This window comes from Anoplophora glabripennis, unplaced genomic scaffold, assembly GCF_000390285.2.
Source record: "Anoplophora glabripennis isolate ALB-LARVAE unplaced genomic scaffold, Agla_2.0 scaffold28, whole genome shotgun sequence".
Taxonomy (NCBI): domain Eukaryota; kingdom Metazoa; phylum Arthropoda; class Insecta; order Coleoptera; family Cerambycidae; genus Anoplophora; species Anoplophora glabripennis.
In genome coordinates this window covers 991,625-1,008,737 of record NW_019416423.1, presented here as the reverse complement: position 1 = coordinate 1,008,737, position 17,113 = coordinate 991,625, and the positions used below count along the sequence as shown (strand labels likewise).

The following is a 17,113-nucleotide window of genomic DNA, read 5'->3' as shown; positions in this document are numbered from 1 at the left end:
TTAAATAGAACGCGGTACGCCGAGAACCCATACCGTGTTTTAGGAGATGTTTTCAAGATCCGTTAAAAGAATTTTGGTGATGTAAGAATTTCGAATGAAAGCGAAATCTCGAATAGCGTTGCAAAATATTTTTTTCATAATCAGCAAAGAAACTAAGTCAGCAATAAAAGAAATTTGTAAAAAATATATTTTCAGCAAAAGCGTAAAACTAAATCAAAACCTTTTAAAAGTTACATTAGGTAAGGTTGTTGCCTACAAAGACCTTTGTCAAATAATAATTTTTTGTAATGTCACATAAAAGATCAACATCACATGAACACACTTCGTTTATGCTTTGTACATTTGATTCATTGAAATAGTGTTTATATTTTGTGGTGGTAACTATACTCAAATTTGAGGTATCTTTATATCCTAGTCCTAATGACATATTTACAAAAAATGTTTTCTAAACTAACTAAAACTTTTGATTATGAAAACAACGTATGTTCAAAATTATTAATGAATGCAAATAACTGAAGTATTTAAGAATATATTTAATTGATTAATCTGTACCTATATATAATTAATTGTGCATACCTCTTTTTCATCTTTTATGATTTCTCTTAAAACGTATGCTCGATTTTCTTCTTCTATTTAGATGTTTTCAATAATTTCTTACTACTAAGTTAATATCTTATATTACTTCTATAACTATTTATTTTTTAGATTTCTATACTTTTATATTTAACTTGTCAAAAAGTCATAATTATTACAAAGCAAACTAAAATTAAAAATATTAAACTGCAAAATAAAACGCAAATGTTTAATTTATTTATTAAGCCTTTAGTAATTTATTTAGTTTGTCGTTCCAAGATAAAAACTCGCCCAATATTTTGGGTAGTCCCTTTGAATTAGACAAAATCGTATGTGACAAAATCCCAGGTAGTTTTGAGTAAAGTTTTGATTTAGGAACATTAACAGTGCCATCTGTTAGACAATTACCGAAATTTTATAAATAATTGTAAACAGTCTGCAGTTTACTTCAATTTTATTTTGAATTTTTGTTCAAAAATCTAAGAAAAAGAAAAATTAGGCCAGCTTTTGTAAGAACCGTAAAAATAAGTAACACAAGGTTTTACACTTATGTTGTACAATTTTTTATTTTCACCAAAAATTCGACCCTATTATACATATAAATTGTCTGAAAAAAGTAACACTTTCAATATAAGAAAAGACATGTATTACTTAGAATAAACTTTATATAAAAAAAACAGCAAAATTATGTTGGACATATATAACTAATGTAATTATACATTGCCAAATAGTAAATTATATTTGTGAAATATATTCATGCAAGCTCGGATTCATCCTCTCTTTTCCGTTTCAAGCTAGTTTCACCTTCCATGCCATTGTTAGCCGGCACAATTTGCACATTTTGGGTTATTTGTATTTTCGGTTTTGCAATTGTCTTTTGAGGTTGGGTAGCGATTTTTGTAACTGGTTTGGGAATAGTAACCGTTTGCTTATTAATGCCAGTATTTGCTCGCCTTAAAAAACTGATATTTGATTTGGGTGTAAGTTTCATTCCTGTTGCCCCCGTTATAGAGAAATTTGCCTTGGCACCTTTCTTTACGGCGTTTTTAAGTGTGTAATTACAAGAAGATAAACAATAACGGTCTGGTGGCAATCTCAATCCGCAATGAGGCTTTACTGCAGGTAGCATCGAATAATTCTTAACATGGGCTAGTTCCATAAGAACTTCCCTTGGTGGAGGAGTCGTAAATGTCGACTCGCATGTCAGTTGCAAAGCCAATCGAACATCATCTACGTCCAAAAACTTTTTCTTTGAGTTACTTGCATCAGCATCCGAAAACTTTTTCTTTGAATTGTTAGCATACATACGAGCTTCTTCCAAAATTGACGTGGCGTATCTGTATACAAATTCTGTAAGTTGTACGATTGTTTTGGGTTCATAATCTGTTATACCCATTTCCTTCATTATAGCCATTATTACCTGACCGTCTTTTGGAATATTCTTGGGTTGTGATGGTTTTGATTTATCCTTATCGGACATTTTAAAATTTTTTTCGCTGCGATGATCAATATAAAATTAAATGATAATAACAAATCGAAAACTGGATACTGTTTATCAACTTTATATTTCTTAACCTCTAACACACTAAACACACAGACACACAGATCACCATGGCACATCACAGATCAAGAATTTTGGCACAGATTACCAACTCTATGACTATGGGTCACATCACTCAAAGAGCGTATTCATTCATTTGCCCCGGTGTAAATGTCCAGTTTAGAAAAATAGCACCATAAATTAAGATTCAAATTATAAATTTGTCAGTTGAAAATAAGTGAAGAGCTAATTTAATGTTAATATAATAATTATGTCGGAATGGGCATGTGTCGTACTATTGGAACTGTTTTGGAGTACTCTAGGAACATAGCCAGTTATGTATTCTTCTAGCTTTATCGTTTATCTGTCATTTTCAAATTTCCGTTCGTGTTCCATTCCCATGTCTTCTGTCAATCAGAAAATTTATTTGTAATTTATTTAACATACATGTTTCCCATGTTTCCAAACTAGTATTTCTAATAAAACGAAGAAATAATAATGACTTAGATATTACTTGTAATAATGGTTGTGCTACACATTATATAAATTAATAAACAAATATCGCAATAATATAATAAAATGGGAGGTTACGTACCATTTTCCAGGATTACAGCTATATTGTTTAAAATGGTTTTAAAAGTTTGGGCCTACTCTGGCCTAGTCTTAGTGTTCTGTTTTTTACTGTATTATATGTATGGTGGAATATTTGCTATATTATTATTATTTTTTGCTGTCACAGGTAAAAATGTGTGTAAGTATAAGCACGTCTACATTATTTCTTTTAGGTATTTTATACCAAGTTCAGGATAGTTTACTCTACAATCCAGAATTGCCAAGCCATTCTAGAGTATATGTACCAATACCATCCATGTTCAGCCTTCCTTACGAAAGTGTAACTACTAGATCTTTAGATGGAACACAGATTCATATGTATTTTATACATCAACCGAACGAAAGGCAGCGTAATGCACCAACAATAATCTTTTTCCATGGTAACGCAGGAAACATGGGTCATCGTTTACAAAATTGTGTAGGACTATACCATAATTTACATTGCAATATACTGCTGGTTGAATATAGAGGCTATGGTCTTTCAGACGGTAGTCCTTCAGAAGAAGGATTGTATATGGATGCTAAAGCCAGTATCGATTATTTATATATGCGAAAAGATATTAATCATTCTGAAATAATTGTGTTTGGAAGGTCTCTTGGTAAATATCAAATACATTTGCTTTAGATCGAGTATTTGCTGACTTTCCATTTAGGTGGCGCTGTTGCTATTGACTTGGCAGTAAGAGAAGACTATACCAATAAGATATGGTGTCTCGTTGTAGAAAATACATTTACGAGCATCCCTGATATGGCTAAAGTATTGTTAGGTTGGCGAATGCTGCAATACTTCCCTCTGTTTTTTTATAAAAATAAGGTAATGTTGCTTTACTGCTCTTATACAAATTTTAAACAAAATAAGGCACGGTATGTTTTTAGTTTTTCTCATATCAAAAAGTGAAGCAATTGAGAATTCCAACGTTGTTCATATCAGGCATGGCCGACACCCTCGTTCCTCCCCGTATGATGTTTGAGCTGCACAACCGCTGCAGCAGCATAAGAAAGCAACTATTACAGATACCGAATGGCACGCATAATGAAACCTGGCAAGTCCACGGTTATTACCACTCATTGGCTGTGTTTCTCCAAAGCTGTAGATTAAAAAATATGGAACAATACGATATTAAAATAGATAATGGAAAAACACAGAATACTAGTAGTATATGGAACAATGTACAAACTATATAAGTAATTTAATTTATATACAATTTTGACACTCAAGTCACCAACGTGATAATGCTGTGAGAGTTGGATTAAGGTAATTTTTTTATATTCCTGTAATATAAATATTGTCAAGTCGTATTAATTCGCATGTGGTTAATTTTAAAAGTTTCTTAGAAAATATCCAAAAGAAAGCGTACGTATTACAACTTTTTATTTTATTAATTTATGTCTCTCCACAAAGGTAATATTAGTATTAGGTAGCTCCTTCTGTGATTCCTCGATAATTTACTTATTAGGGATTTTTGTATTAAATGAAATGTATAGATAAAAATTAAAAATTTTTATTATTTGATATTTATGTACTTGGTAGATAACCGATTTTTTCGGTATTTAAGTTAAAAATAAGACATCTCAAATTTTATTTAAGAACTTTGTACACTCCATAAATAGGCTCAATTTACCAAAAGTTTTTTTTTTATGGTTATTATCATAGTGTGCTGTGTGATGATATACTTAGAATTAGAACATTACTTCTGGAAATACTCACTGCTACTACTGTCAGTACTATTAAAAACGCTAGTGCCAGGAGAAAGTTAAAAAAAAACTAATATTTAGTGCAAGATAAGCATGTAGAGGTGTTTCAATATCTCATGAGCCGCGAAAGGCGTGGCGTATCCGCATAATTTTTCTAATAAGCATGTTGTGAAAACATTGACTCAGAACTAGACCATGTGCATCATTACAAGTAGAAATCAACTAAGGCGCTCGGGCATCAATCAAGTCAACTGGCGAACGTTATATATATATTTTTGTTGTTTAAATTAGAATAATACAGAATAGAACATTTTATTATGATATTTGTAATCGGAGCAAAGGCTTGTTTAGGATACGAGAGCTCGAGATACACTGTGAATAATGAATGCAATGTTTTTAGCACGTAGAATAATTTAGGTGACGGTCGGAATTATGTTTCTGCGCATATGAAGGTCAAAGCTCATAAGATTTTAAAACACCTCTAACACTCCATTCATCCATCAATCTCCAGCAGAGAATTAAGTGATTTTATCTTATAGTTTTTTTTCTGTTAAGCATTCAAATTCCATATTTGCACCAAATGGAAAGAGTATATTTTAAAACCTATATTTGCAATATCATTTTTCAAAAATACAGATTTATCCCTTTTTTGCACCAATCTTCAATTATTATATGCATTTTTAAAAACATACACCTGTTATAAATATCATTGATGTTTATAACCGTAACCATTTTATATTTGTTCCTGTAATTGACATGATTGCAGCAGTTATCAATGCTCAAATGCGATTTTTATTTTCACACGAATACAATATATGTATTAAAACAAAAACATTAAATACTTAAGTGGGATAGAAGACTATATAGCCAAAAATAAGTTAACTTATCTAACAATATTGGTTTGATACTTTAATAAGACATTTATTGAGGAGTTCACAAAGGAAGAATTTATTCTCCATTACAACAAAGAACTTAAATTTAGATTTTAATATACATACGGAATATCCACAGATTGCTGCCCGGAGAGTAAAAAGCTTTTTTATTTTTGTTTTTTTTTTCTTTTGTATTGTATACTGTTGAGTATTTCATAAAAATGTTTGATTGACAAAAAATTGCATTGCTATAGATAGATTTGGATTTTAATATGCTGATTGTGAATGTTCAGAAAAACAAAAGAATAGTGGAACAATGAAGTAACTATCTTTATTTAAAAAAAATATATAATTGTCTAGTTCTAGTTTTTTGCAAATAAAAAGATATTAACAAGTTTATATAACGAGCGTTCAAATAAAAACGTGGTCGAAGTTGGCTCTGACACATTGGACGTAGGGCGTAGCTTATAGCGACCAACTGAACCTCATTTCTCAACGAGCTGTAAGCAGCCGTCAGTTTCAATAACAAAGCGGCGATACAGCGCTTTGACAGATGACGTTTAAGTTCATTTGCTATACGCTACGCCCTACGTCCAAATTTTCAGAACCAACTTGACCACGTTTATATTTGAACGCTCATTATATAACATTTTTTTTTAAATTTAAAATAAAGCCACTTCATTCGCTCTTGCAACTCATTCACATTTTCTGAATACCCTGTACATCAAAATCGAAATTTATCTACGGTAAAGGATTTTTTTAACAAGCACGTGTTTTTGAGGAATTATTGCAAAAAATAAAAAAAATTGTTTTGTGTTTTACTGTCACTCCGCTACAGTGCCTGATTTACAATAGTGGGGGCCTGTAAGCTGAAAATTGGTGGGGGCCTATTCTAGAAAAAAAATGTCTTTTTTGGTAGGACCTCCGCCCCAAAAAATATTCTTATTGTATACACTTTCTCCCTCTAGTGGCAGCTCTTAGAATCATATCTTAATAGATAGAATTCAAATTTTAAGAATAAAAAATTATATTTTTCAGAATAATTTATCTTTCTTGTTCATAATGGAGAGGTCTTTATAAAATCTTATAAAAAGAAAATTGTTAACATGGTGGAGGCCCCTAGTTGGTGGAGGCCTATAGGCTGCAACCTACACCAGCCTATAGATAAATCAGGCACTGCTCCGCTACTGTCCAAAATTTCAATTGCCAAAATTAGGACTATACAAACTTGTAATGTAACACATTTTTTTCCGAACAAATTGTGTTACTAAAATTAGTTACTTAAGTATTGCTTACATTTTAAAACTTTTGTAACTGGGAATCAAAATATACATTTTTCTATTAGTTTTACCATAACATTTTATTATTAGATTAAAAAGTGATATGTATTTGTCACCTCTCTTATATGTATGTAACTTTTTTTTCATGTTAGTAGCTCCTCGCATTTTTGATGTGTCTTCATCTACATAGATTCGTATAGTATAAAAAAAGTATTTTGAAAAATATATGTAGTGCTTCTGCTATTCTGTTTTTTTTTTTTTCAGACATAGTAGGTACTACTATAATTTACATATTTGCTATTACATTAAATTCATTAGAACAAAAACAAATTAACGTCAATGTATTTATTTACTTTATTATTATTACAGTATATTATATCTAATATTTTAAATTGTGCCATTCTATTTCTTATAATTTTAATGACAATCTTTGTTGTGATTTATATTTACTTTTTATAAATGATTTTATTTATATACCTACCTACATTTTCATCCAAAGATTTTTACTGATTAGTTAATTGATACCAATTTTTTTTAACACCTATACATTTGTAAATATCAAGGCCTAAAATATACTTCGTATTTTTTGTACTTGTGTATTTATTTAACTACCTTCCATAAAGTGATTAAAATACCCTTTCTGCTTAACCTATTAACTTGTCATTTACTTTTTACACTTTTTACTACTCAATTTAACAACATTAAACATTGTTAGTATTATTCTTACATCTTTTTTAAAATATGACCATTATTATAACTCAAAATTAAATATTGTCCTCGCTAACTCGTTATGACGTCACAGTTACCTTTATAATCAACACATTCTTATCGCCTCATTTAGTTTCAACAAGAGTGGTTGTACCGTATCGCCACAAAAAATCGTTTTTCTTTAAGAGGCGACATGAAAATGTTTTATTTTTATTGCACCAAATGTAATGCAAATATAAAACGCAAACTACATAAAAGTATTTGGATCAGTAGAAGTGTTTTATATTTTTTCAACCAAGCATTAAATTAAAGGTGATAAAATAAAATAACTGCACCAATCCAAAAGCAGAACGTTTCCTTGAAGTTGCAACGTAGCTCCCATAGATTAGTAGCTCCTCCCAAACTGAGATTGAGGGTAGCCAGCTGGGACAATTTCACAAAAAGAGTAATCTGTCAGTTTTTGTGTATGAAATTATGTCAAAATCAGATCTCGTGAGCAAAATAACTTGCCGAGGATTATAAAAATTTGTGAAAATGGCATATAAATGGTCTACTAAATTTCAAAAAATATCTTCTTACTGATAAGAAACCTTATCACCTGGGTTTTGACAGGATAACGTATTAAAACTAAAACAATATGTTAATAAGTACAAAGCAGTTTTCTTGACAAACCCTTCGTTGCATATAAAATGTTTTTCTGCGAAAAATCGTTAACTAAGTATCTAATAGTGATTGGTGTTATTTTAACATCTACAAAATGTTATTGCGGGGAACAAAAATTTATGTTCAGAGAAGAGCGCTTACAACTAAGGTACCAATCCGGTTTTATTGGTGTATACATATAATTTATTCATATTTTCCTAGGGAAGAGGCACGAGATATGTTTTATCATGCATACAATGCATACATGGAAAATGCTTACCCTGCCGATGAGCTAATGCCTCTGAGTTGTTTGGGGCGCTACAGAGGGCTTACACCTAATCGAGGAGATATTGATGATTCGTTAGGGAAGTAAGTACAATGTTTACCACCTGCATCCTTTTATTTTGTGTACAATCGTTTCAGTTTGCAACCGAGAAATTTCTTAGCTTCACAAATTCATTCGTGTTATCAAATATGTGCAAAACTGAACATAAATCCCTATTTTGAGAGGAAGACAGTTTTGGGTTTATGAAACGAATTTGTGCATAACAAATGTAATTATTTTTAAATTTAGTGAAATAATCTAAATATGTATTAAGATTATTTATATCGATATTATCACCATGTCAGTTATTGAATTGTGACTGTATTTTATTGCTTATCTTGATGTATTGTATCGTACCTCTTAAAAATATTTATTATTAGTTGTTGATAAAAGGAATCTAGCACTTTTTTAAAGTGTGAAGTCTAGAATTTTTATGTTTTTAATGCCTTTGAAATGTTACAGATTCTATAATTTTATTGATGCATTAATAATAGTGATTAAAAATATATAATTACAGTTTACTTTACCTTGAATCTCATCTTTTTATGTATTATTAATTAAGTAAATGTTATTGTCAAAAAGGAAAATCCCATATTATTAACGATACATAATTGTGCTACAGGAACATCCATTAGTATTTACTAAATTCTTAAACATTAGGCATAATTAGATGTTATACTACATACAAGCAGTGACCCAAAAGTTCGGTAGGAAAATGAGAAAAATTTAAAAAAAACTATAAGATATTGAATATAATTATTAATTTTGCATCAATACACCTACTAATATAATTTTCATGTGTGTGTGCATGAATTTTGTTCAAGATGAATCACATTTATTATTTTCACAGTTTTTTTGTTCTTAAATATTACGTAACACTTATATTGAATAGACAATAATTGAAAACCAAAAGTTAATTAAAGATATTCAAAAATTACAATGGACATTGTATTATTATGGAAAAGTCAGTTGAAACATATTAACTAACTATTTTTCCAGTTTTTCGTTAACCTTAATTGATACTCTGGACAGTCTGGTAATACTTGGGGATCTAGAGGAATTCGAACACGCAGTGAAACTAATCATAAAAGATGTTTCGTTTGATAATGATGTTGTTGTCTCTGTATTTGAGACAAACATACGAGTTTTGGGGTAAGTATTTTTCCCCTACTAATATTAAAATTATGCAATAATCTAATATAATTTTAGTGGACTCTTGTCTGCACATATCCTAGCGGATTACTTACAGCAAAGGGATGACATCATGTTGTGGTACAAAGGAGAACTGCTTGATATGGCAAAAGACGTTGGATACAGATTACTGCCATCTTTTAATACCACTACGGGAATACCACATTCTAGGGTGAGTTTAAAATTTAAATTATTGCCATAAACGTGTACCCATCTTTTCAAATCTAGGTAAACATGAAATATGGTTTAAAGAGCGACCGTCTGGAATCGGCTCGTGAAACGTGCACGGCTTGTGCCGGGTCGATGATTTTGGAAATGGCAGCGTTGTCCCGTTTGACCGGAGAGCCTATCTTTGAGGCTAAGGCCCACAAAGCTATGGATGAACTCTGGAAAATGAGGCACAGGAGTTCGGACTTGATGGGCACGGTACTTAACGTTCATTCCGGCGATTGGGTGAGGAGAGACTCTGGAGTCGGGGCGGGGATCGACTCGTATTATGAATATTGCCTGAAGGCGTACATTCTGTTGGGGGACAATAAATATTTGAACAGGTTTAACAGACATTACAATGCAGTCATGAAGTACATTTCACAGGGACCAATGTTGCTTGACGTTCATATGCATAGGTAAGAAAAATAGATTAGAATAAGACAAATCCTTGTATATTAAAAGGTGTAGGTTACTTTCGCTCCCACACTCGCCCGCAAAAAGGGGCGTACGGTATTATCAAGGGCTTTCCTCGCAAGCCGCAAAGCGGATTGCCGAGGTCCTTTATCCAAACGTATTCTGAAGGCAATTCCTTAGCGTCTTCTAAGGGAAATTTCCTCTTTAAAATGAGTCCTCGCTGAAAACCGAATTTTTTCCGTGCGAGAGAGATAGCCGAAGTACATACGATGTTTAGACAGAGATGCAGACAAACGTCAGTGAAGACGTCGAAATAAATTTTGTCTTTTGAAGCGTTTCCCCGGCCGATCGGGCCACGGCGGGTCTTTATTTTGCCGTTAGGCACCGGTTCCGATTTTTCAGAGATGTTACTTTACGTTTACACCGTAGCTCATTTTGAAAACTCGCGACTGCAAAGTTGAAGGTCCGTGGTTTGAATCGCGGGCGAGTCACATTTTTCTTTTTTTGGTATTGAAAACCAAACAATTTAATGTTTTGTAAATATTATGTTAGTGTTTATTTTCATATTGGTAAATGTGTTACATAATGAACTGGTTGCAATTCAAATTGTGACATTAACTGCTATTACTTTCTATGCCACCTAAATGGATACAAAATCGACCCTCAATTTTGCCACTATTGCATCCTTGCTTTAACCTAACACCACACTTTTTTTATATTATTAAATTTCTTTCATGCAAAATAAACAAGTCGTCACATAACAATAAGAAGTACAAATTTTTGTGCAGATTTGGATATCAGATGGCAGTTTTTTTCCAGCAACCGTAAAAACAAGCATTTGACGCTATTAGACTTGCAGACATTACCACATTATCATCCAATCATGTTGCTATTAGTGCTTCATTCTGATTTTCGTTTATTGTACAATTATTAGTAGTAGGTTGGTTATTATTTGAACTTTTTACACTGAAACATTTTTTACAATCTTCCGATCGACATTCTATAGCAAGATGATTTGCTCGTAAATAGTTAGAACGTAATTTTAATTATTTTGTTTCTCTACCGCTAGTTCCTATTGATAAATCGTAAAATTATGTGCAATAAAATTTTACTTTGATATGTCGCTATTTTTAAAAATGTACTGAACTCGTGGGACATAAATGCGAGTGACTGACAGAATACGCCTTATTCAGAGGTAAATCATCCAAATTCTACTGATTCTTTTAAGTCAACTAATGCAATTAAATGTTTCTATTTTCCCTGCGTATCCTTGAATCTTCTTTCTAACGTTGCCAAAGTTATGCTGTAATTTTCATATAGAACCTCCAACTCTTCCACCTTTCAAACATTCTGATGCACATTGTCAAAAGCCGTACCATATTTTTTGCTAAATTCTGCATCTGAACGCCATTAGATACTATTTGCCCTTAATTTTCCCTATTTTCTCGATTAGACTACTCACATATACAGGGTGATTCAGGTTTAATCTGGATAACTTCAGGAATCGATAGAACCAGTTAAAATAATGTTCGTTCATGATATAAACTTATTTCCTAAATCGCACCGTTTCGGAGATAGAGGACAGTGAAGTAGTAATTTTTTCTCCCTTTTTCCCTCATAACTTTTGAACTACTCATCCGATCGAAGTGAAATTTGGAACACAAACACTCCTTATGATCTTACCTAAACTCTTCTAAGTTTGAACCACCTACCCCTCTCTGAATCACCCTGTATATCCAAATGGTAAATTAACTCAAAATCTATTCTATTTGCTGGGATAGGATTTAAAAATTATCAGTACGGATTTCTAGCACACCCTTCAATAAAATGTGAGAATGGTAAGATATCCATTTGGTAAGTCACATTGTATGTACATATTTGAAAAAATGGAGTAGACATTTTTTTAATCTAGTTGCAATTCGTATAATTTTTTGCTGCCACTAGAATAATAGAATTAATTAAAATATGTTACAAACTATTTTTTGTTCTAGACCTCATACAAACTCTCGTAACTATATGGATGCATTACTAGCTTTTTGGCCAGGTTTGCAGGTGCTTAAGGGCGACATAAAACCAGCCGTCGAAACACACGAAATGTTATACCAAGTAATGCAACGGCACAAGTTCATTCCCGAAGCTTTCACGACAGATTTCCAGGTGCATTGGGGCAACCATCCCTTGCGTCCCGAATTCTTAGAATCCACGTACTTCCTTTACGTCGCTACCAACGACCCGTATTATCTGGAAGTCGGTAAGACTGTTTTGAAGAGCTTGCAGAAGTACGCCAGAGTGTCTTGCGGATACGCGGCTGTGAACGACGTTAGGACCGGCAAGCAAGAGGACAGAATGGATTCGTTCGTACTGGCAGAGACCTTCAAATATTTGTTCTTACTCTTCGCCGATAAGGAAGATCTCGTACTGAATCTGGACGAGTTTATTTTTACGACGGAAGGACATCTGTTGCCTCTCAGCTTGGCTGGACGCACAAGTAATGGTAAGTAACAATTTTTTATCGTAATTTTTAGTTTTTTTAAATAATTATCGCCCTACAGATTAGAAAATGCTTAACCATTTGTCACAAGAAAAAAACGTACTAAGGACTTTATTTCGAAAATATTAAATTTGAATGAAAAGATTTGTATTTATGTTAAAGTTAATAAATCTACTGTCGAAATAAGGTGATATCATTGAAAATTAAAAGGTTAAAACTGGTGAACAATTTTTTTGTGAGAAAATTGCAGTAAAAAAAATTTTTTGATAGATTTTGATAGCAAGATTTTACTTTAATATTTAACAAAAAAAAGAATCACAAAATAATTTTGTTGTGGCACCCGATTTTTAAAAATTTAAAAAATGTGCCATTATCTAAAAAACTAAGTCTGATTTTTTTTTTATAGGAACAAGGAGCTCCGAGTTGGAAATAGATGATTCGGAGTTTGCCAGATCCTGTCCCAATACTCTAGAATTATTCCCCGAATCCGTAAGGAAACCTTTGCAGAATATGGTCGATGGAGTATGTCCCAAAAAAAGTAAGAAAAGACGGCTCGTAGCCAGCGAATTTTCCGCCGCAAATCTAAATCATCTGAAGATGATTAAGGACATGGGCATAAACATAATCGCGTTAAATGACGGCCGGGTCCAGCTCCTTCACACTTTTTCGGCAGTAAATATTTTTTTTCTTAAAAAAAAACGTCTAGTTACAATTTATTACTTTATAGGCACGTTCGGCGTCAGACGCAGAGGAAGGCCTTCTTTTCATGCAAGAGATGGTGGAACTTTCCAAGCTCCAAGCACAACAGCCCGAACCTGCGGCCCAATCGGTGGCTGTGCCAATGAGGGACCATACCGGAGAGGAACAGATCATCGTAATGCAGGCGGGCCCGTCCCAGTTCGGAAAGAACCTGAAGGGCGATCAGAAAATTACCGCTCCAACGATCATCGTTCAACCGTTCCGTGGCTGCGGGGACATACACTTGCCCGGATTAATAAAAGGAAAGATTGCGATTATGGAAAGGGGCGAATGTATGTTTGTCGATAAAGTACGGAAAGTCCAACGGTACGGCGCGGTCGCCGCTATCATCATCGACAACACTCCCGGCAGCAGCACGGCGAGTTCCCCGATGTTTTCCATGTCCGGAGACGGTGTGGACGACGTAAAAATACCTTCGGTGTTTTTGTTCAATCAGGACGCGTCGAAATTATTACTAGCTCTGTCTAAGGACCCCAGAGTAGAGGTGACCATAAGCGAAATGAAGGATTCTGAGAGGTGGTCTCAGGACGAGGAAGAAAGCATGTTCCACAAGTTGAAGATCTCCGTCCAAGAATTCCTGAACAAGCACACGGGCATAGCGTTTACTAAAATAATCGAAGTCGGGGGGTTCAAGGCGAATATCGGCAACGATAAGATTCGGATAACCCACGAAGATACCAAAGACGAAATCATCGCCAGAGAGACCAATACCAACCAACAGTGGAGCCAAATTCGAAAGGGACTCCTGAAGTCGATACTTCACTCGGAAAGTAAAGAGTTATTCGTGCCCCTAAATATTCTTCGAATATACTACCAAACCCTGAGCGGGGTTTCTATAGAAGAGTTGAAGAACACCGATGCCGTTAAACAGACCGAGTGGTTACTCACGGAACTGGTGAAAGAAAATCAGAAGAAGGAGGACGATCTGGTGAAGGCGGAGGATGACCAAGGTGTTTCTATTTTAGCGGAGATAAGTCAGTTGACGAAGAGCGACGTGGAATCCGCGACACAAAATGAACGCGAAAAGTTGTCCGAGTTAGATTCTATCTTGCAGACCGTCAATCGGTTAGAAAACTCGTACCAGACGGAAGACGTTTTAGGACAAGTTGTTAATAAAGTAGATTCGTCCGATGAGCTAGTTGTAAGTGAACAAAAAAGTGATAAAACAGGTAAAAGTAGTGATGACGATGAACATATTAAAACGAGAGTTACTCACACTGTGGATGAGTTATGATAGATACACGCATAGATTCCCGGGATGCAAAATATTATTTTCTGAATTTTTGTAACGTCTACATTGGAGATATATTTATTTACGTCAAGTAATAAAAAATTAAGACCATATCAATTTTTATGATATTTTAGTTTTTTTTTCAAAAAACGGTTACACGTGTTTTTTAAAATTTACAATCGATGCCACGTTGAATATAAATAAAGTCGTGTTGAAAATACCCAAACGGAGAGATTACTTGTGTTTTTTTTAATATTAAGTAACATCACCTTTAATTTTGTACGGATCGTTTTACATCGTTGAAATTAATTTGCGCGCCTCATTATTTTCAAAAATAAGTTTCGCTGTTAACGATTTGTCCATTACGAAGTATATTTAGTATTCGAAGTTTCAAAACTGTTGTTAATGCATCCACATGTTCCTTGTACACTGTGTACATAAAATATTTATAAATTGTATAAAATGTAAGAAAAAATATTTTTGTATACATATTTTAAAAAACCGTTAAGTGTAAATAAACATTTTATTACTTAACATACATTCATTTTATTTGTTCACGACGATTCCCGGACCCGAATAAGCAAGAGTTTTAACAATTTTAATTTGACGTGACAGAAAAAGTCAATATTGGCTCGATTTGTTGCAATTTTTCACTCCCACCCATCGCAGACCCAAATGTTGTCGACTATAAAGTTTCTATTATTATACAGGGTGTTGCAAATTGTTGTCCGGAGAATTCTAGAGCAGATTCTACATCCAAAAATGCGGAAAAATTCCTATAAACGTGTTTGCAATTTTTAATTTCTAAAATATATTTTTTTGGCACCCTCTATTTCGAAAACGAAGCATTTGCGGACATACGTTTAAAGGAATTTTTTTCGTATTTTTGCATATTTTGCAACACCCTGTATAGTGTACTTTAAAAAAATATTTTGCTTGGGGGAAGATTCTTTATCTAAGAATAAAACGGGAACACATTTTCAGGATTAAATTCTGTTTGGGATTTTTAAACTAAAAGTTTTCATCCTAGGACTGAGTCCTGATCAGAAAATTTAACTAAAAAAATTATTATTGCGGGTGGATACTGCCTCGATCAGCATCGACTTATACCAGCAATATCTAATACAGAACTGTGTCCTTCGTAAATGACTTATTCGAAAGAATTGGATCTTGCTTCTGACTGAAATGAGCAGAATCTCGGAAAACTGAAGAACGGGTTCACCTACTGAGTCATTCATTTGCCCCGAGTCATAATCAGTGAGTCATTTTGCAAAACTCGTTTATTGTGCCCTCTAAATAGAATTATCAGAAGAATAATAAGCAGAATGTGTTTACGCAGGGTGATTCAAAACTTATACAAAAAACAAATTAAATACAATTTTATAACACAAGGTGGTATAAAAAAACGGACAAAAACTTGTTATACTTATTTACTTGGGAGAATTCTCAGAATTGTTTCCCGTAATATTATCAGTAAAAATAAGTTCACCGAGTCGGCGGGAAAGATCATACTTTCGTAATACTTCCGAAATTGTAGGTTGCTCTTTACCGGTGACCATATTGAAGGCCTAGGCATCGAATGGCAGTGATCAGTCACAGATGTAGCACTCTATACGTCTCGTGTAAAATTATAAAACTTACTTTTCTCAAAATGTTCTAAGCTCATTTTTCAAGTCATTAAAATCAAAGTTCCTCTCTATGAACTGATAAATCGTAGCAACAATGCTATTTTCAAAACGACATGATCTAGCCGATTATGATTGGTCTAAAGAATGCTCTTAGCCTGTGGAAAAGTGTTTGTATGCTTTCCTAAACTGTTTCGAAGTTGTTACCGCTTGGTTTGACGTAATTAATGTTATTTTTGGACGTTCGGTATTTTCAGAATTAATCCCAGAGTTCGAAACCTCAAAATGTCCAAGATCCAGGTATTAGACTGCCTATTATAGTCAGTTCTTACTTCATTTGTGAGGTATAGGGTGTTCAATCTTTATTTTTTTTCTAAATTTGGTAATGGTGGCCATTTTTACCATTTTCTGTATTTGTGGGCAAGTAAATATCAATAGTTTTCAAACTACTATTAATAAAGATCATTGCCGACACATTTTTTTTATAGAATTATTTCAGTGCCAGCTTATAGAGCGTTCATAAATGTTTACAAGCCATGCGACAGCCCAACTTAGCCAACCAACATTGCAGGGTTGGTACTGGTATCAAAAACTCCCTAAATCTTGGCGTCACCAATATTAATGATTCGTTTACAATGAACAATGACAAACTGTTGTCTACGCTTGAGACAATATGATCGCTGATTGGGCGAATAGAAAAATTACACCAATCACAGCCGGTGAAACAGAATGTTGTGTTTTAAAGTAAATCTGATCTTTCCATTTTAATAATTTTTAATTTTACCCAAATTTCATTGCCAACATGAAGGAAATAAAATCATTGTCCCAAACAAAATTGTTACAAGGCTTGTAATCATTTATGAAGACTGTATTTCTGTGAAACAATTTATGTCTTTTTAATGCTGAAATATGGTCCGTTTTAAATACTTTTCAATATTTTTTAAA

General features: G+C 33.3%; 3 protein-coding genes across 3 annotated transcripts; 2 read left to right on the top strand and 1 right to left on the bottom strand.

Annotated features, from left to right (window-relative positions):
* Window positions 1–1,136: 1,136 nt before the first annotated feature.
* LOC108909845 (transcription initiation factor TFIID subunit 9) lies at window positions 1,137–2,175 on the bottom strand. Its single transcript, XM_018714274.1, has one exon. It carries the CDS (start codon window positions 2,051–2,053, stop codon window positions 1,328–1,330), a length of 726 nt encoding a protein of 241 aa, XP_018569790.1. The 5' UTR covers window positions 2,054–2,175; the 3' UTR covers window positions 1,137–1,327.
* Window positions 2,176–2,523: 348 nt separating this feature from the next.
* LOC108909851 (protein ABHD13) lies at window positions 2,524–4,590 on the top strand. The gene is made up of 4 exons (XM_018714281.1): window positions 2,524–2,852; window positions 2,899–3,324; window positions 3,379–3,539; window positions 3,602–4,590. Exons 1-4 carry the CDS (start codon window positions 2,693–2,695, stop codon window positions 3,908–3,910), a joined length of 1,056 nt encoding a protein of 351 aa, XP_018569797.1. The 5' UTR covers window positions 2,524–2,692; the 3' UTR covers window positions 3,911–4,590.
* A 3,080-nt stretch (window positions 4,591–7,670) lies between these two features.
* Window positions 7,671–15,057, top strand: LOC108909889 (ER degradation-enhancing alpha-mannosidase-like protein 3). The gene is made up of 8 exons (XM_018714348.2): window positions 7,671–8,091; window positions 8,145–8,291; window positions 9,247–9,399; window positions 9,457–9,610; window positions 9,667–10,064; window positions 12,054–12,556; window positions 12,960–13,225; window positions 13,281–15,057. The coding sequence occupies exons 1-8, from the start codon at window positions 7,970–7,972 to the stop codon at window positions 14,544–14,546; spliced, it is 3,009 nt and encodes a 1,002-aa protein (XP_018569864.1). The 5' UTR covers window positions 7,671–7,969; the 3' UTR covers window positions 14,547–15,057.
* The last annotated feature ends 2,056 nt before the right edge of the window (window positions 15,058–17,113 follow it).